This window comes from Streptopelia decaocto (genome assembly GCF_964273445.1).
Source record: "Streptopelia decaocto genome assembly, chromosome: 7".
In the NCBI taxonomy this organism is placed as follows: domain Eukaryota; kingdom Metazoa; phylum Chordata; class Aves; order Columbiformes; family Columbidae; genus Streptopelia; species Streptopelia decaocto.
In genome coordinates, this window is record NC_138661.1 from 16,816,289 (window position 1) to 16,837,283 (window position 20,995).

General features: G+C 38.1%; 1 protein-coding gene across 2 annotated transcripts in view; it reads right to left on the reverse strand.

Annotated features, from left to right (window-relative positions):
* Window positions 1-216: 216 nt before the first annotated feature.
* Window positions 217-20,995, reverse strand: part of UNC79 (unc-79 homolog, NALCN channel complex subunit) — a 109,336-nt gene continuing 88,557 nt past the window's right edge. For both annotated transcript variants that reach the window (XM_082058249.1, XM_082058248.1), the window contains exons 45-52: window positions 18,964-19,041; window positions 16,339-16,428; window positions 12,424-12,599; window positions 10,379-10,565; window positions 8,794-8,991; window positions 6,558-6,635; window positions 1,780-1,821; window positions 217-1,264 (exon numbers count right to left, since the gene is read on the reverse strand). In XM_082058249.1, the coding sequence (XP_081914375.1) occupies window positions 1,064-1,264; window positions 1,780-1,821; window positions 6,558-6,635; window positions 8,794-8,991; window positions 10,379-10,565; window positions 12,424-12,599; window positions 16,339-16,428; window positions 18,964-19,041 (1,050 nt within the window). In that variant the 3' untranslated portion in view covers window positions 217-1,063. The remainder of the gene's footprint in view (window positions 1,265-1,779; window positions 1,822-6,557; window positions 6,636-8,793; window positions 8,992-10,378; window positions 10,566-12,423; window positions 12,600-16,338; window positions 16,429-18,963; window positions 19,042-20,995) is intronic.

The following is a 20,995-nucleotide window of genomic DNA, read 5'->3' on the forward strand; positions in this document are numbered from 1 at the left end:
GAGGTGGTAAATCATGGTGCTCTCAAGACTTCATGTAAAATCCATTGAATTAATTGAGCCTCCTCAGATTCCACTGGGCTTTGGCTGAGTCATTTAATGATATTAAAATCCATCTGTTATTAAACATTATGTTTAATACAACAGTATGCAAATATTCAGGTCCAATCATGCTTCTCTTTAAGTCTGCAAGATAGTTTCTGTAGACATCAATAAGAATAGCTTTGGGATATCCATATTTAATTGCACTGTATACAAGTATTGACAGAAAAATACCACACAGTAGTCACAAAATCAAAGAGGCTTCTATGAAACCTACAAAGAAGAGTACCACAGAATCAATGAAGTAAAAGCAGTATTTCAAAAAATAATAAATCAGACTTGGTAGTTTTGGAAAACAGTATTGAAGAAAAAGACAAAACAATTGGCACATTTTAACAACCTAATTTCTAAGTGCACTTTATGATAGCTCTCCTTACAAGCTGCTGTTTTCCCAGAAGATGATGACAAAAAGCCTCATTAGAACATCACTGTTTTATAGTGACGGGTTTTATTGCATTGCCAGCTGTGAATCTAAAAAAAAAAACCAAACCCCAACTCCTATAAAGGTTCCTAAAAACACTGTTTTCTTTTGTTATCATCAAAAAATAGCAACATAGCACTTCCATATGTATGTGAATACCCACAATTCTATTTAAAAAAAAATAGAAGTTAAAGAAAAGTGATTTTTGTCTTAGCTTCAAAAATAATGTAAATAAACATTTAAGAACAAGATATTTCAGTGATCAGAGAGATATGTACAATGTGGTAGAATTGAGTCCAAACCTGCAAATACTTGTTCATGAATGCAGACTTGAGACTCTGTTGATCCCGAGTAAGTGTAATTAAAGACTGGCAGGATCAGGCTCTTAGCTTCACCCATTATTAGCTTTTCCACAATCTATCCTAGGCTAAAAAGTATAGATAAAGTATATACTCTTTATACTGATTTATACAAAAGGTCTTTTACAGCTCTAACCCTGTTATTGCTAGGCTAAAAATGAACATTTGGAACAAATTACATGAATCATAAAGGATAAAACTGAGATGCAGCTTCTGATGACTGAATTTCCACTTGAGCCATTTTAAATTGGGTACACTGTAGCCATTTGCGGAGCACAGATGAGCTGTTGTTCATCTGTCCTGACCCCTGTAACATCCTTAGGCTGTGATGGTTGACATTGCTCTGGATAGCTTGGAGACGTAGTTGAAGTCCAGCAGATAAATGCTGTTGAAATAATGTAAAACATTGAGTTTCCTCCCTTTAATACATACAATCATATATATGTATTTTTTATATATATATATTTATGTATAATATATATAGCGTTGCAGTGAAAGGCCAACGTGGTTGCAGAAACACCACCACACTGAGACCAATTCCAACACTTCCATTCTCATTACCAAAACTCTTTTGACTGGCAAACCACAGCGATCCACTTTGCTAGGCCAGCCGGCATAGCTTTACCCAAGTAAGCAGGCCTGCAATATCTGCCATGGAACCAAAAATCCATCTGCTCAGCCAAGAAGCCCAATCCTGATTTGTCAGGGGACTCTCTAGCCTAAGACATCAAGAAAACCATAGCTCAGGGAATAACCAACCTCAGTAAAAGGGGAGGAAAGGCGCTGCTGCAGAACCTGGTTAGAGGATCTATTTTCAGTGAGTCTAGTGATCTTATTTCCAGAATTTACAGTAATGTATGATACTAAGAATAAAGGGATAAGGTACTAGAAAGAACTTACCTTTAGATTTGACTGTATCATTGGCAACCACATTGGTATGAGCTGTAAAAAGAGAGGAATATTTCGTTATTATACAAGTGACAGTAAACATGGCCCAGTTACTATGAGACAGAGAAGGGTATATCTAACACATTTAGCTGTCCAAATGGACACAGCCTGAACCACAAATTCGAAAATGTTATTTTTAAATGATGCATATGTTTTGGGGCAGGTAACTCTCAGAGGCAAAGAAGTCAGCTTCGCTTGTTTGTAGCATGATGAATCACCACTCACAATTACTGATATCCTGTTTAAGGCAACAACGAGAGTACAGAATAAAAACTTATTAAAGGAAAATCACTTCTTATTTTCCTTGTGAGGGTGTTTCTGTATGTGCAGATGGGTACTACTGGAATAAATACAGCATTCTGCATGGTGAGGTATATGTCAAGAACTGAAAAAACATGCAGCAGAAGTTCCTAATAACAGGCCAGATATTTAAATGGTAACCAGCATTTTATAAGCCGCTAGTCACATCAGTGCTTCACTGCAGAATGTGACCTGTAGGCCTGAGAGCAGAGGTAAAAATTTGAACTATCCATGACAAGGCCAGGTCTGTGAATCTGTCACCCATGATTGGATCAATATGTATTTCAGTCTCCTGCTCTTCAGAGAACTTTTATTTCTGTGTAAGTACAACATGACAAGCTTATGGAAGACAGAGAGGCATTTCTAGCAAAAGTATTCATGTTCTCCAATATTAATTTAACCACTGAGGATATTATTCTAAAATGTTCCTCCAAATGGCATTAAAATTGCAATTTGCCAATTATGCTACCGAGAGCTGCAAGTTAAACCTAATCACTATTGACAACATTAGATAAAGTGCTGTTTCCCTTGTGCAAGGAATGATAATTGTTTCAATTTCAGTGCTGTTTTGCTGGAGAATCATAGGCAGATCTGTCAGGACTGATTACTTAGTCTACCACATAAAGAACCATTTTCAAACCTCAGCATTTACCAATAGATGAACTCCAAAACAGCTGGAATGCAGCCAGATGCAACAGACGCGTGAGTTCTTTACATACTTCCGTGGGCTCTCACACTAATTAAGGTCTTAAGATCCAGTGACTACAAGTCCTGATGTGTTTTTTGGAGAGGAGGGAACAGGTAAGCACACTGAGAAGCCATGCTCTGTGCCCCACTGCCCACAACAAAACGTCACTGAAAATTTCATCAGCACTAATGAAGTTCCTCCGGAGCTAGCCCGTGGTGACAGGACTACTGTCAGAAGTATGTCAAGCAAGGAGGGAAGCCAGGCAGAAAACTCAGGGTACCCTCTGCATCTGAACCAATTCACTGGACATCACTCACAGTCAGATCAGAGAATCAAGCACTTCTCACATCCAGTTCATCTCATCCTAAAGCAGGTATCTAAAATAGATCAAGATGAATCATGTCCAAAAATACCTGTTTATCTCCACTGACTATAAAGGGCAGTCAGAGAAACTGGCTCATGTTGATATCTGTGCTGTAGCGGTCTAAGGTTAGATACAGATCATTGTCCTCCAGCGCCACTTCTGACTTCCAAGGTCTGGACACATTTAGGGAAATGAAACATTCTGCTGCAGGCACAAGCAAGCAAACCCTCCACTCCTACAGCTGCCAGTTAGATAAATGAGACAAGATGACGTTTTTATTGAAGTACTTGAGTTTTATTACCTAATCCCCAGCCAGCCTTTTCTTCACAAAGGAAGAATACATAAAGCTGGTTAGAAAGAACAGCTGGAAGAACAGACTGCTGTCAGGCACTGTGAATTTTTTCAGAGTTTACATTTTCAACAGAATTATGTTGATTCCAGTGCAAGTTTTGATGGAAACCAGGCTGGAGAACAGGTTGGTCACTGTGCTTTTCTGGCTCCCCAACTCTGCTGTCTACCCAGCAGCTGCTGGAGCTGCTGAAAACCCCTGGCTCTCTGGGAAAGACATTGTGGTTTGCTGAGCTGCTCCCTTTGCTTCCCAAACTCCTCAGACATACATCTGATGGTCAGACAGAGCTGTGATCAGCAGGGAGCTGGTGTCCATCATCAGTGGCTGTCCTGGGAAGGCTAGTTTCCCAGTTCCATTGACACAGAAAAACAGAAGGAAACCTGAACACTTTCATTTCAGCCCTCCTAAAGCAGAATGCTCCCCCTCAGAGCAAAATCTAATGAATTAAATATATATGTATGTGTGCATCTTCACATATGTGCATGTATAGGTACATGTATTTCATCCAACTTAAAAAGAAAAATAAATACACAGGACTTGGAAAGTTTTCACAGGAGAGAAACTTCGTTTTCCTCACCAGATTTGTAAAGATAATCTAACATAAGATCCAAAAAATATCCTCTGAGAATACAGGGAACGGCTCAAAGGCCACAGGAAGCAATCAAGACATGATCCAATGCTGTCAGTGTGACTTTAATTTAATAGCAAAGGACAACACAACACCAGGAAAAGGAAACCTCACAGCACCAGCACAAGGAGGAGATGAAGGAATGCTTATCTCAGGCATAAATAAAGCTCTTCTTTCAGTGCTGAACCATTGACGTCTTCTCTTTTTGTTTTAGGACATATTTTCTCTTGTCATACAGACAATGGCCACCTAAGACAGCTATCACATAAATCACCTGTATCACATGACATGCACCACTTTCTCATTGTGCATCAAAAATAAATGTGTTGAATCATGCAATGACCTCATTAACAAATTAAGTTTTTGCAGCACCTGATTCCTTAGATGGAATAAAAGGCACTGCAGTAAATAATACAAATGGATAAATGGTCAGGATTTATCAGTGCTACTATGCTCAGTTCCAAGAGAAAGTCATTGAGATTAATTTTGCTGAATGAATCTCCGAAAGAGTGTTCAGAATGTTCTGTTTAAAAACCCAGGCTCTCTCACTACACTGTGTCCTTTCCTTTAGTGAAAATTAAACCTTGTTTGAAAGGCTTATATCTGAAATAAAAGACAAAAAAAAAAGCTTTAAAGCACAAGATAAAATTGTTTCATTATCAAAGGCAGGACAACAAAAGATTGCTAGAATAAAATAAGCTACCAAAAAACTGCCCAATCAACTAATATTCAAAGAATTGTCATCTTTGCCAACTTCTGAAGCTGGAGCAACAAAGTTCAGATCTTCTTCACAGCCTCTGAGAAAGAGACAGCCTCAAAGCTGATCTTTTTTTTAAATTATAGAGATGCCACTCACTTTCTGGTCCCCGTGTGAATAAGCTCTACACTTCTGCTTCTTTGAAGGACTCCTGACATACAGTAAGTCTTTCCCCAAACCATGACACTTACTTTCAGATCTACAATAAATATTTTTACAATTAGTTAATTTTGAAAAAAAAATGGTAACCCGGGACTAGGAATCCTATAATACTATTATGTATGTATTTTGTTCCTGCAGGAGTTCACTTTCAGGCTAAGTAAAGGGGGTATGGTCACCCAGACTCCTGTCTTCCATTTCACATCCACTGAACATGAAAAAAAGCCTAGCACCTTAACTCTGAATTTCACAGGTTTATGAGCTTAATTTTGTAGCACCAACAATGCTCTGATTTAGCATATTACTGATATATAGTTTCAAATATAAGTCCTTGAAAGTATTCATTTGAATTGTGACAGGAATTTGGCCCTCAATGCCTCTGTTTTCATAGCTTTAAAGCCATTCTTCACCCTTGTCAAATTCTAGACATCCTGGACTGGCTGAAAGAGGAACCCATACTTCTTCCAGGGACAGCCATGATCACTTTAACATCCCATAGTGGCAGAGTTTCTCTAGCAAATCAAGTCATTACTGACTATAAATCTGTATTTTCCTGATGAGTGGAAATACTTTCATGCCAGTTGACATCAAGACCTTCAATTTCAGCTACTTTATTTTCAATTCCTGCTTGGCCATTAAACTCTGGAGTAAAACAACGGTCAGAATTTTCCTTTATGGCAACAGAAGAATTACATAAACCAACATATTTCAGTTAGATTCAGAGTGCATTGAACTACTCGATTTATTGACATTTTATGTGAAAACTCCCTTCAGAATAATGCAATGAGAAAACATGTAAAAAAGGCCAGTAAAATCAACTTATGCTTGTGAGGCTACCCCAGTACTTCGGGAATCTGCTCTGAAAACACTGTGGTGACCCAAAGGAGACTGACCACTGATTTCCAAAAAAAAAAGCATTTTACATGAATGATGCATGCAGGATTTGATTCTCTAACCAATGAATACTGTTACACATCCTTGAGGAAGAAGGTTCACTATCAAGTAATAGTTGACTAAGTCATATACATAGGCATATAATAACAAGAAAACCACTGTGGGATGAAGTTATTGTGATCAATCTAAAAGAATGTGAGGATCAGAACAGTGACGTGATCTGCAAAGGACATAGGATGATTAAAAGTTACAGAACGGCTGAAAATTCAGACAGTACCTAGAAGTTCTCAAAGTCAGTGACATCAGTTGAGCTTGTTAGACCATTGTAACAATAGAAGGAGGAAACAGATCAGAAGTTCATTAAAAAAAAATCAGGAGAACTTGGATTTGAGATTATGGTTTGGCCTTACTTCTTACCAGAGATTTTATTTTTTGTTATGCTCTACTAGTTTTATTTCTGCATTAGCATTCAACCTCAGCTTCTTCCACTTTCTTTTTTTGAGTGGGAAGGAAAGCAGAGCACAGTATGTCTAGAAATCACAATAGACAGGCAACATCATTAACTAACTATTCGTGGTGTGGTTTGCCTACCTTTACAAAGATAGTAGAGTTACATTCCTGTAAAGCCTCCATTAAACTAATCACATGCAGGCACACCATTTCCACCATCTGGAAAAAAAAAGAAGCATAAAACCAATTAGAGTCCAGCATAACAGTGTTGTAAACCAACCCAATAGTCTCTAGAAAGAATCTTCCTGTATTTGCTTGGCAGCTATGCTGAATCACTAGATGTGTATTTATTAACCACTGACACATAAGATGACATATTACATAGGCACACAAGGGACATTTTAGTTTATTTAGTTTTCCCCTGATGAGGCAACACCTATCTGTCAAATATTTCAAAGTGCTTGATGGATTTTAATTCATATCATACATCAAAACAAGTTGCCTTCAGCTTTGTTCTTTTCAGACCTCATAAAACCTTTTACATGCCTTTGCTGTGTAGTTCTCACCAATCAGTGTGTCAGGAATTGATATTATTATTTACTGAGTCTTTGAAAATTAACATACTGACAAAAAAAATCTTTTTTTTCTCCCCTCTCAAAAGACAGTTTATTGTTCTGAACTGGCAGCAAGTCCATAATTCTTCCATTTTGTACCGTGAATTATGACAAATGCAAATATCAGTGGTAGACAGCCTTTTATGTTTTATATTGTGTAAATTCACAGGTACAAGACAAATACCCTGAGCCAGCAGTGAGTATTTACAGTGCCTGTCCAAACTATGTGTAAATTCCCATTAATAATAATAAACTTAGCTTTACTATAGTGCTTTTTAATCTCCAAAACACTTTACAAACACTAAGTAATTAACCTCAGAACACCCCTGTGAGACGGGAAAGTATTATTATCTCCATTTCACAGAGTAATAGCTGAGGCAGAGAGATAATAACTTGCACTAGAGCCACATGGTGAGATATTTTCAGAATAAGGATTGGAACTTGGGACTTCCAGGTCATATTCTTGTCCTAAGGCCTGACAAGAAGCCTTTGTGTCTGACTAAACCACTGGCTAGTTAGAAGTGTTATACACATTTCGCCTTCATCCAAATGGAGCTTCATGAACTACTGTTTGCCACAGTGGTTACAGTGGTTTGTTGACCACAGAGACCTCACTAGATGTCAAAGGCTAAAATATTGTCAAAAGACAGCTGTAGGTGGTCCTTGCCTGATGTGAACAAGACACAAGGGAATAGTAACTGGTTCAAAGACATTCAAGTGCAGTCCATGCAATTACAATTGAAAGGGTAAAGGCCCATACCTGCCTGGGATGGAAGATGTTTCACATGGGGAAAGGGGAATTAAATAAAATAATTTCCATACAGATAGGAGGTCTCCATTTAAAAAAGAAAAACCACCCAAAAAAATAAAGAATGAAAATCCCAAACCTTAAGAGCACCTGACTTAGCAGACTGGGTCATGTATAAAGAATCTTTCTCACTCAAAGCTAATACCAGGTTCTCCAGAGCGAGAGCGCCGAATTACCATCTCAGTTAAAAAGTTTTGACAAGTCATGACAGACTTGTCATGACTTTCTGGGAAGTGGGAAACACAATACATCTTGCCCATCAGAAACAAGCTCCTACCCTGCAGGCACACAGAATCATTAATCAAAGGGAAGCAAAGGTAGCACGTATGAGAAGGCTGCTGGAACCCCTCTGGGTTCTTACTGTACAAAGCTGTTCTAACAGCAGTGAGTAGTTGAGATAAATAAACACTTCAAAGTTTTTCCAAAAAATGGTCTGGATGATTTCTGGACAGAGCAAACATTTCACTTTCAAACTGTATCTCTAGAGATACGTCCTTCAAATCATTCATTACTCAAAAATGTTTGCAGAGATATTTATGTAGATTATTTCTGATGAATAATCAATGGGTTATCAATAGCCAAGTGTCAGCATTTGTGTATTTCTTTACCATAATGTGGTAAAAAATATTCAAATGGATATCTACAGAATTATCCTAAAACAGTTGCTCCTGTAAGGCAGAGTCAGATGAAACGACAGGATCCCTGTGAAAAGCAGGGAGATATATAAAACGAGACCCGATGCAGGGAGCCCTTAATCCAACAAGCAGTGACTGTGCCTCTTGATTCTGTTCCAGGGAGATCCTGTTTCAGGCCCACTGTGAGGTTAAACCACTACTTTCGCTTTAATTTCTCTAAAGCATCGAAGCTGTTTTATGATGTTATCCATAGACTGATGTATTCCATTGAAACAAAGCCAAACCCTCCGAGTTTAATCTGTACAGAGCACCTGACTCACCACTTTGTTATGTGCCATTAGCTGTAGGATGCTCGGTGTCACCCGGCTCCAGAACTCCAGGGCTGTCAGGATTGCTGTAAAGCTAAATTCATTCTGGTTCTGGACTGTCGGAGCTACTGCTGTTTGTTCACAATACACTGTCCAGAGCTGAGCAAATATAAATGCATGGAATAGGGAACACATGTGCAGAACAGATGTCTGTATAAACAGAAAACAGAGGAAAATATTTATTTAAATAAGTGTATTGGGATACAGTGCAAAGGCTTTCAAAGTACCCCTCTGTCATGCATCCTGCTGTTGCAGTCTTGCCCCTCACTTTCCCACATTTCCCTCCCATTAGGAACTAGTAAGTCAAATATGCTTGATAGCATCTCCTTCGTATTTAGAAACTGGTTTTACATTTACAGACTAAAAACTTCATTTGCAAACACACACTCCCATGCAATCTTGGTGTATGGCATTAAGGTCAATCCCTTTAAAGAGACCATTAGTTCTGCAGAACAGCTACTCAGGACTAGTTCCGAGGCTTTCTTGATGGAAAACTCCACTGCAACCTGTGGAAGTCCTGGAGGCTCCAGCACATATTATTCCATTTCAAAAATGTTGCTGGGGTAAGTCATTCAGATTCTGATCACCTGAAAGGAAGGCTATCGTACAAAATACATCATTTTACATCTGTTCTGTTAACCTGTCATCCATTTCTACCTTGCTGGGACAGAACTGCTCACAGTTAAGGAAATAGTTTGGCATACTCAGGCATGGCTTTTTGCTAATACGTGTTACATATTACAGTGTCTGAGCTCACAGGAGTGCTGGACATTAACTGCCTCACTACAAGAGGGATGTTTCTGATCAGAGATGCTTTCTCAGCCTGCAAGTGCAACAGTGATTCATGCTCCCTGGCAGCATTACTGCACCAAATATTGCAATGGTTGCTTGGTAACTGGAAAAAGGTATTTGAAAGAGCAAATAAAGGCTAAAGAAATGAATGGGAAGCATCAGTGTCTTTGCCAGGTGAGGGGAAAGAAAGGGGGATTTTACATGCAAGATAAATGTATTCTGCTTCTATTGCTAATAAAAACCTGGTTGGTGTCAAAAAGCGCTGTTATATCTGTGTTAACCTACTGACACAAATTACTTAGGATTTGCAATAACTCTTTTTGTCCAGAGAACCTTAAGAAAAAAAGTTGTACTTGAACCATTGCTGTTTGTAACTAACTTTTGATCATAATATTATTTATAGGCTATCCAATTCTACTATACAGAATAAATAACTTTGTAGAGATTTGCTACAGAGATGGTCATTGCCAAAGCTTCCATTTGGAATTCAGTTCTTCCTTCCTCACTCCCGTGCTAGGATATTTTGAAAAAGTTGAATCTCAAACTTAATTGTAGTGATTTCATCACCAGTTTTCTATGTATGAAGAGGCAGCTATGCAAGAAAAACTACAGAGATCTCTTTCCACAGATCCCAGGTTTTAATAAGGTTTTACCTACCCCTCCTTTTTTCTTACAAATAAATAAATGTTTGCAATAATAAGGCCAATATATAACACATCTCCACTTAAAACACAGAATCCCTTACCTTTGATTGCTCTGGAAACCCAATCAGAATAACAATAAGGTGGTCAGCAATTTGTGAACCCGCATCCAGTGGAATAGGCATGCAAGATGATGGAGAATTTGGACAGACAACATTGTGTGTCAGAGACCCCAGAAGTAGCCAGGACAGCAAACGAATGTGTGAGACACATTCTATGAACTCTTTGGGCCTGTTAAGAAAGAGTGGATTTTACAACGATGCTAAGTTTTCTGGTTTCCCCCAAAATATGGAGTCTCCTTATACACACTAGGCAGATGCAGCGTCAGTGTGCTGGAGGCACAGACTATTGGTACAGCTTATGGGAAGACTAGAACCACACAGAACTTGGTGGGCTTGATGTACCATTAACAACTCCAACAGAACATATTTGGTGGGTCTAAGAAACAGTCTCTCTAAAGGGCTAAAACATTCACTGGTTCCATACGCAGGGATTTTTTACACAGCAATCATGAGATGGGAAGGGTTGTCCAAGTGGAAATGTTCCTCTCGGCTCCCCTGGACAGCACAAGGCTGATGGGGCGATGGCAGGAAATTCTTCATTCCACAGTGAGCTCCAAGGCAGGAGCCATGCCTGACTGCCACCGTGTTTCACTTCTCCATCGGTAAAGTGGAGTTAATTTCTTTTTTCCTTAGCCTCTCCTTGGACATTTGGACTGCATGATTTTGAGGGCAGCGACTATGCTTTTTTGTGACACTTAAGTGATCAGCCACTATCTACTGCAATGTCTAATTGTAAAGCAGTCTCCTTATGTAATCTAAAAAGGGTTAACACTTTTCTGGTATCCTCTTGTCTGTCCCCTTGCTGCTACGAAGCTCAGATTACATACTCATTTGAATTCATAGGCACGGGAAAAAAAAAAAGTTTTTCAATCAAAAAATTACTACTTATTAAGCCTGGGTTTAATTTCTAACTTGATGTAACTGTCTAGGACTCATAGCACCAAAAAGGCATTCCATTAGTGTTTTGTTTTGTTTTGTTTTTAATAGACTCTAACAGGATGCTCTTCGAATTCACTACCTTCAACTCAGAACACATAGTCCTTTTTTTACATGTAAGAAACTAAAGCACAAGGAGATGACAACTGCACATTTCCAAAACTAGACATGTTCTACATGAAAGTACATGCAGGCACATCTACAGGTCTGGAGCCCGAGCAGCTTAGTCCCCAGAATCCTAGGGCAGGTAGTTTGAGAGAAAGCTGGGAGAAGAATACAGGTCTTGTTGAAAAACAGTCCGATTGTCTACACTCAAAGCATCTTGTTTGCTGTCATTGTAAGGTAAGGGACAGTATATCCCTTTGTTCTGAAAATAAAACATGGCAGATTAGGATTTCTCACAATGAAAAGGGATTAAAAAAAAGTCATGAAGAGCAGGATTTCTCTCATCTAACTTTAAACAGTTGAAATTAGTATTTTTATGATTATATAAATAGCTTTACAGTTCTTGTTCATTTGTACTTCATAATCATAGAATTATTTGGGTTGGAAGGGACCTTAAAGATCATCTAGTTCCAGCCCCCCTGCCTTGGGCAGGGGAACCTTCCACTACACCAGATTGCCCAAAGTCCTGTCCAACCTGGCCCTGAACACTTCCAGGGATGGGGCAGCCACAGTTTCTCTGGGCAACCTGCTCCTGTGCCTCACTACCCTCATGGGGAAGAATTTCACAGGACATTTCCCATTGTATTCTCTGTGGTTCCCAAAATGTTTCCTATAATTCTATGACTGATCAAGTACCTCTGTGCTTTTCACTGTCTGTGTCTAGACTGAGAATGAAGTAATTTCCCAGGTAACTCCAGTCAAGCCAATGAAGTTACATCAACTGTCCCTTTGGCATTGATGATTAAATACTGCATTGACGAACTCCTCAGGTAAGGACCAGGGAGCTTCTCACCAGTTGTTTCAATGTCCCATGGTTGCCATGCCCTACTGTGGGTCTTATGTGTGAAATTTGGCAATAAGCATGGAGTATTGTGAAGATTTCTAACTCATTTTAGTATTCCTTTTTGTGGAAAAAGCATTCTCACCCTTGTTGCATTGCAGAAGGAGGATGGTAAAGCCAAGGCAAGTATCGGATCACAGCTTTGTTGTCTCTGTGGTTTCCTCGTGTGATTTCCATAGCAGCAATCTGAGCTAAACCAACTTTCAGATGTCCACCAAATGTGTCTTCATGCAGTGGCTGAGAACAAGTCTTCATATGACTCTGCAAGGCAAAGAACTGATTTCCTACCTGAAAAGAGTATTTCACTTGAACTACATTCTTCCAAGCAACAGCACATTCTATTTCATTTCACTTGAATTCCTTTCTCAGGGTCTCTAACTGTGTCTACAAAATTACAGAACAAAACTCAGAAATAGATTTTAAAAACCTCTCCAGTCCCTAAGTTAGTGACAGCTTTATGATGCAGATCTTTCCACGGAGGGCCACATTTTCAAGAGCCCACACAAATTATTAATTGTGCAAAATGCATAGACACCTTTTGTATCAGCAAAATTAACAGCTGATGAATAAAAAACTAATGATTGCACATCTATACAGTTTAAGATGAAAGAATCTAACCATTTAACAAGACAGCATCTGGGCAGGAAATGCCTTCCCTGTGCAATATTCTATTCACATCTACAGGAATCAGCTGTCACTCATTCACTTGCAATATTACTATGTCACACCATTCAGCTGCTACAAATGCCTTTTAGTCCTGGAAATAAAAGGGCTAAAATTTTAACAAGAAACCTGCAAATATTTATGCCTGGAAAGATAATTTATTATCCTGCTTTGTCAGCTCAAAGGAATCTTTCACTGGTGCTTCTTGAGATATTTCTGTATTTCTAATTAAGCTAACTTTGCATTACCTTCTGTTACTAGAATAACAAAACACATGCTGAGACCATTTGCTTGCTTAAAGGAGAGCCATATGCTTTGCACAAGAAAATCCAGGTCATCAGTTATTAAATAATTATAACAGGATACAAATCCGTGAACCAATAATATTTTATAACAGATAAGTACCTGACCCCTGCAACATACATGTTGTGAATTTGTTTAAAGTTCTAACTATTTGTAAACTCAGAAATGCTCACAAGTATTTCCCAACTATGTTGCAACCACAGGATAAGCTTATGTGGCCTGGTTAAATAAGAACTGCCTTTTTATTTTCCAAAGACAGCCAAAGCTTATTCTTTATGATACCTAAAATTATGGTAATATTTGACTTCCCTTTTATGTTAATCTTGTTCTCAGATTCCTGTATTACATAGCTAAATCAAAACATCATGCAATTTTCGACCATTTCATTCTGATTTAGTTTTAAATTGCCAGAATACACATTTGGGAAGCTTCTTGTCTTGTTTCAAAATATAAAAGAACTGGGTTAAGTTTTAGTTCATGTCCTACCTATATCCATGTATAAAAATGTAATACATAGTCCTACTGAGTATAAGAAATTATCATCAGATTTAAGCATTTTAAGAGCATTTCTGAAAATCAGACTACAGTGCAAAGGAGAAAGGGTAGAAGGAAAAAATGCAAATGGCAGAGAACTTTCTACAGAAACATTTTATACAGAAGGGAATACATCTGCAAGTATTTATAAATAAATTTTCCCCATTCCTGGATTCAGATAAGTTCATGTTTTTCTATGGAACTGGCAAACCAGATGTATCTCTTCCTCATTTATGATCCATTTGCCTACCTATTCTGCAAGCAGTTCTGAACTGTAAGAGAAATGGGTGAATACCTTTAAAGGACAAAATGGGAAGGCAATCCAGTTCAGCTGAAAATGATTTAATTAGTTTGTGCATTGAAGAAAATTTCTGCTCCAGCACAAAAGGCTGCTTCCCTTATTTGAATATTTTTTTAAACTCAATGGGATTCAAGGCATATGGCCCACAGCGTAGGAACTTAACAAAAGGGAAACTTTGTCCAGTAAAGCAAGGTTCCTGTGAGTTTTAAGAGATGAATTTTAGTTCAGTTTGGATTCCTTTGTGGTAAGTATGACTAATTTGCAATAAGGTGGCCCCTCTGGGGCATAAGGTGGGGCAGAGGAGGCAGGGGGACAGTGAGCAAGTGTGTGTGCTAGAAACTAGTAGGGTAGAATAAACTGCAGTATCCAAAGCCAGTACAGGTTATCATTTATTGTGTCTTGCCTGCCACAGAACACTTGCACGAACTTGGGGCATGACACTTTCCTATTCATTTCCAGTAACTTTCAGCAGAGGACTGGGGCAACGGTAGAGGGGCCCTTTCAGGTAAACACTATACTGGTGTATCAGGAAAACAGGCCATCACCAGCCTGTATGAGCAGATGCACTCTGTGCTATAGAAGCACAGTGGCTCTTGAGGTTAGAAACAAATGCAAGAGCTTGGTTGAAGAACCTCCCTAGAAGACCACATGTGCCAAAGCCCAGACATGTAGGTAATGGCAATACAATTCATATCAGCTAGAACAGGACAGCAGTGTTTTTCTGTATCTGTCAGCTGAGCTTTAGATCACATAAAAGCAACTTGGCAGCTACTTGTTTGTGCCCAGTGATGAAATGACCTCTTTCAGTTGACAAGCTCCCCCTTGGATCACTGAGTTGGTGGTGTACAAGCACTAAAAACACTGCTGTCAGATTTCAGAGTTGAGTGCATCTTTGACACCACAGACTCTCCTCCGTATCTGTAATGGTCCCTCTGCTGCACTCCCAGACCACCCATTTGTCTTGCCAGCTTTGCAGCATCAAGGCCTAGTCACACCTCTGCCTCCATTTCACGCACTGAAGGAAATCCACCCTTATGCAGGGTACCAGCACACAGCTCAAAAGATGATGCTATAACTTTGCCTGGTATTGAGAAGTGACAGATGGTTCCACTATAAGATCGATGTTTTCATTCTATAAAAATCACCAACGTTTCACCCCCAGCTCTGTGCTTATTTAGTACTCAGCTTCAGATGGTACAATAAACCTACCTAATGGGATAGTCTTATGCTAAACAGTATGGGATAGTCTTATGCTAAACAGCATCATGACTATTAACGATATATTAGCCGAAATATTAAATTATTTATTTTAGCTATTAACAAAAGATGCTACTTTGCTAGCAATTCTAACAGCTACACTTCTATTATTTCCTGATATACAGTAGCAATGTCACTCAGTCTCGTTCTTTTCTAAAACATCTTAAAGAATTTCCATTTTGTAGGAAATTTCACAGATACTGGCTTCCTCCATGAAGCAGAAATTCCAGGTTTTAACCAGCTAATTATTACTAGGATGTTTTAAAGAAATTCATACCTAAATAAAATATTTTTTGTTGATGGAAGTATTGCCCTATCACTCCACTTACAATCTGGCATCAAACTAATGTACAGAAATTAAAAAGCAGTTTGGACTACACTGGTAAGAACTTCTTGGTCTTCCCTCTCTCAACAGAATATAACCTGACAATGAGAACAACAGCATCCATCAGAAAAAGGACCCCCCCACACCCGTTGGGGTTTTTTTTAGATCAATTATTGCATTTCAATAACTTCTGAACTTACAGTTAATGTAAACGTCTGTTTATGTTTACAACAAACACAGGATTCCTCCAGAAGAGTGTAATTAGTTGTACAGGCAAAGAGTTTTATGTTTCCATGGGTCCATCACTTCTCACAGTGATTTTGGTGTGACATTAGCTTACCATCAACATTTCAGAAAAATCAAGCCTGCATTTATAGTGTGTGCCCACTATATTTGAATCAGCCTCTATTTCAGCACTGCATAAGCTGCTTTTTATTGATCCCACAGAAGTGTCTTATCTATAACAGTACTCATGTTTTTTTAAAAAAGAAAGAAAAAGAAACTGTCAGTCATCCTCAAAGACTTCCAACCATTTCTCCAAGGCAGATTCATTACAGAAAACATATTTTTGTTCAAAAAGCACATACACTTTAGATCAATGTATGTCCAGAACCAACCTTTAATTTGGTTAAGGTATGCATATCTGCAATGAAATCCAGCACTTCCCCAACATATTGCCTCATGCATTCCATTGCTGCCGTTCCACACTAGAACATAAAAGAAGTAAGTTTAAGTACCAGGTTTTGAATATGTCCATGATTCTGTCTTTGTTTCTTGTTCATTAGAATACAACTTCTGTCACAAATTCTTTTACTTTTCAGTTAGATCAATTTAATTAGGAATAGGTATTCTTTGATGCTTTTCTTCTCACTGTAATATGTCCTTTTATCTGATGACAGTATAAAAAGACAGTCCAGTCACTGCAGCTTTTCCATGCATCATAAAATACACTTATCTGTGACAAGCAATAAAAGATTAACTGATAAAACTTTCAAGAATATCCTTCTCATGTCATTCTGAAATTTACAGTTGTCCAGAATCAAAGCCTTAAAAGTCGAAGAGAGTTTAACAGCTCAGTTCTTCAAGCAGCTGAGCATTTCTGCAAGTGGAACCAATCAGGTACAATCCCAGAAAACAAAATTTAATCACAGGCACAGATGCTCACATTAATCATGATGGAAAAACAGTTTAAATGACTGGCTTCGAGTATTTTTACGTGTAAACATCACTAAAATTGATGTCACTGAAATCTCCACTTTTTTTTTAAATCACTTTTTTTGAGCTAACAAATGTTTCAGGGACATTCCTGAAGCAAAATCATTCAAAATACAGCATTCCAATGGCACTTAAGCTCATAGCAATTTTCAAGAGGGGAGGCAAGGACTGTAAGGGATCAATGAAATCCCTCATGAACTGCTCCAGTTTGACCATAAAGGTGTAAGCATTGAGAAGCGACCCATGCCAGAGCAAGAATGACCGGAAAGGGAAAACAAAAGGACTAAATGGGGCACTTGTTGTATTCCCACAGTACAAATTTTCATAAACCTTTCCTAGAACACAGTGAGCAACGCAAATCTGGCCTTCGGCTACTACAAGATGTGCTCAAGGTGCACAAAGCAGTCAACAAAACAAAGCTGTCAGATTAGATAAATGCTTCAAGCAGACTCCCAAACCCTGGAGAGAAGCTTTCAGAAGGTGATACAACAGACCCACTAGGTATCATATAAACTCCTGTTTACATGTTAATAGTCTGAGGTGAAGATAATGCTAGCTGAATTCAAGGGGAACTATGCATTCATCATTCTCAGGGGCCAAGTAAAAGCAATGCTTAACTTTTCAGGCTAAATGATGAAATTATCAAATCAGGTATCTTTTTGAAGTCACCAAAAACTACTATATCCAAAGTTTTAGTCTTGGGGGAAAACATTGCAGAGAAATTTACAAGGGAAAACTACTCTTCTTTGACCTCTGTTTAATTACCTACACTTTAAAGCACAGAAGTTGATTACCCTATCTGGGTATAAAAATGAACCAGATTTAATTTTGATCACAAAATTATTAAGCCATAATTGAGTTTTAGTGGCTAAAATTTGAAAAACTGCTAGCATTCTATTTTTAAGCAACTGACCTGGGCACCTCTCAATTTTGCATGTTAATATCAATCTACATAGTGTTGAACTGTATCACCTTCTGGCTTTCCAAATGCTATGCCTGTCAGTTCCCTTGACAGAATAACAAACAGTAAAATAAGGTCACTGGCAGCCCTGTCAGCATATCCCCCATCCAGTTTATGTGGACTAATGATTCCTCATGGTTTCTAAAATACTGAATAATAGGATTATAAAAGATGCTATACTCAGACCTCTGAAAATAATTCTCAGTTGCAAAAGACTTCTCTCCAACCATCTATTCTGTTTCATTCAAGCAGCAGGCAGCCTGATTCTTTATGATTTCTTCTGAAATGATAGGTTTCCTATCATATCTTGTAATACCAATGTTAGTCTATCTATTTAAAGCAAGTATAAAATAAAATATTCTGTTGGGAGAAAAGGTGTCATTAAAGATTTGCATAAAAAAAAAAAAATCACACACTTCAGAAGATACACAAGAAAGATCCTACTAGTTGATAGCAATACACATTTAGAGAAAAGAATTTTCCTCAGCCTGTGAAGCAGAGCTGGGCTGACCCTCACCCATCTCTTTGGGTACTCACTCAGTCACGTGTCATGGAACAAGACCTCCAACTGTGCTACTTTCTCGTGTATTCACCAGCCGCATATTCAGAGCCTAGGCAATTATGAGTACTGGTACTTTAGCTACACTCAGCAGCAGGATATAGATGAATGCCTTATACATTACCAGAAAAATACCATTAACTCCCTTTCTGTAACCAGATAACCTTCTGTGAGAATGGAGGCAATGGCTCATAGCTTTCCCCCCTGCTACCATTTTTTAAGGCATTCAGCTGGTCTGATCCCCACATTGTCCTCTTGAGCACAAGTTCCAGCTAAGTCAGTTACATGACTAAAGATTATCAGTGAAAGTAAGAGAAGCAACTTGAAGTTCAGAACTTTTCCAACATTATTAAAAAGGAATAAGCATCTCAGCCGCTGCCTGCGATACACCTTGTCAATCAGAAGAGAAATGAAAAGGAAACAACATTAAAATGAAGCAAAATGAGCTGAATAAGATACATTTTTTAAAAAACAAAAGTAAGAGATGGAGTTTGATTCAGTACTTACTCCAGGCATGGAGGCAATCATCTGTTTATGCAAGATTGTTGACTCAGCTAGTTTAGTTCCAGCATCTGCACAAACAAACTAAGACGAAATAAAGACAAGTTATTTTTTAATTATTTTTGAGGAACCTGAAGACACTAATAAGTTATTAATGACTTTATTAAAACCAGTTCAGATTCTTGCTTTTATTCACAGTAATTTGCCTTTAGACCTCTCTTTCTTTATAAACAACCTAGTCAATTTAATTAACACGTATATGCAGTGCGGAACGAGTTTGCAGAATATTATATAATAAATCAGACTTTATGAACAAAAATATGTATCTTTGTTATTCCTTGCACATATTAAATGTTCCACTTTCATTATAGAGTAAATCATGATAGAGAATAAAGCAGCATGACACATTCTTCACTGTGACATTACAACAGTTTCACTGAAGTTCTACAATGATAAATTATATGAAAAATGTTGAAGGTGAGAACATACTGGTATGGTGCGGTATAACTTCTGCATGATACGGGCCACAATACTTCAAAAATACAAGCTATTTCTGAGAGAAGGTCAGTATCATTCTGTTATAGTAGAATATCTCTAATTGCTTTTCTTACGCTTATATTTTCCTTGCTTTTTTTTTTTTCTTCTCTTTATTTCCAGATTCCTTGACCCAAAATCTCTGCTGTCCACATCATTCATACATTAGACCTGATAATACTGTTATTAAATCATAAGCTTCAATAACGCACTGGACACCCTGCTTGTTCCTAAAACTTGTCCTAATACTGTATTTGCACTCAAGCAATTTATGTTCGTAGTGATTCAATGTAAGTTTCTACAAAAGAGCAGAGAAAAAAAAACTGTCAAACTAAGGTCTAAGCCTTAATTTTCTTTCTTGAAAATAAATACCATGGTACCTTCACAAACTGAGACAATATATTTTACAAATGTCTGATGCCTGTGTGTCAGCAGTATTCTCAAGGACTGACTGCTCTTCTTGAAAATATGCCCAAATATCCCTTACAAACCTAGAATTTACTCTTACACTTCCATGAGCTTTACCTTTCAGTGATGATTAATAGCTTTAATCTTAACTCAGACTTCCCACCAACACCTGGAAACTACTCCACCTATGTCTTGATGAAGAGTCTGTTATTTGAGATAAATACCAGAAAGACAGTCCTGAGTTTAGATTAATAGTCTAATTAGATATCCTCAGACACAGGTCTGGCTCCAGTGGACTCTTCTTCTGGTTAGAATTTATTTTACAACAGAATAAACCAAACAGAAATAAAACAACAATCTCACCCACATTTCAGTTGAGAGACAGCCTAGTGCTTTTCTGTACCACAGTTCTAATCATTACATGGGAAGCAAAAAAAAAAAGCCTTAGGGTTATGGGCTGTATCAATCCGGTGAAGACAGTTGAGTCCTAGTTCAAACAGCAACCATGACTCTCCCCTTCTCCTTAAAAAGAAGGACCATTAATGGACTTATGCAAATAGATGACAGATTTTCTCCTAATGCATCCTATCTGAAAAAGAGTGATGTTGATGTTGGGTCCGCTGGACAACAGCTATGTTGTTTTCCTGTGCAAAGGATTTCTCAGTCAGCCATTTGTGTGTAGATTAGGGTTCCCTTGTACTGCATCAGCTGCAAAAAGGGACCATAATTCCCTGGAGAATCTGGCTATATTTAGCATCCAACAGTGTGCTCAGTGCACTGCTACAGACATTACACAGCACTCACCTTATAAGTTAACAAAAACCTTTGCCAAAGACAAATGTAATTTATTTCAGGCAACATTTTCTTTTAAAAACAATAATAAGCAGCAACCAAAGCAACCTCTACTGCTCTCCTGTACGCTTTCTATAGCTTTTGCACAGCAGTGTTTGGGTTAAACAATATATTAATTCATATGTGAAAAATAGCTGGTAAACCTCATTCCATTTCTAATGAATAATTAGGTCTTGTTTAGCTTATCTTTCTCATCATCTCAGACTGCCAGTCCCAAGAACCCTTCCTAAAGTTGCAATGCAGT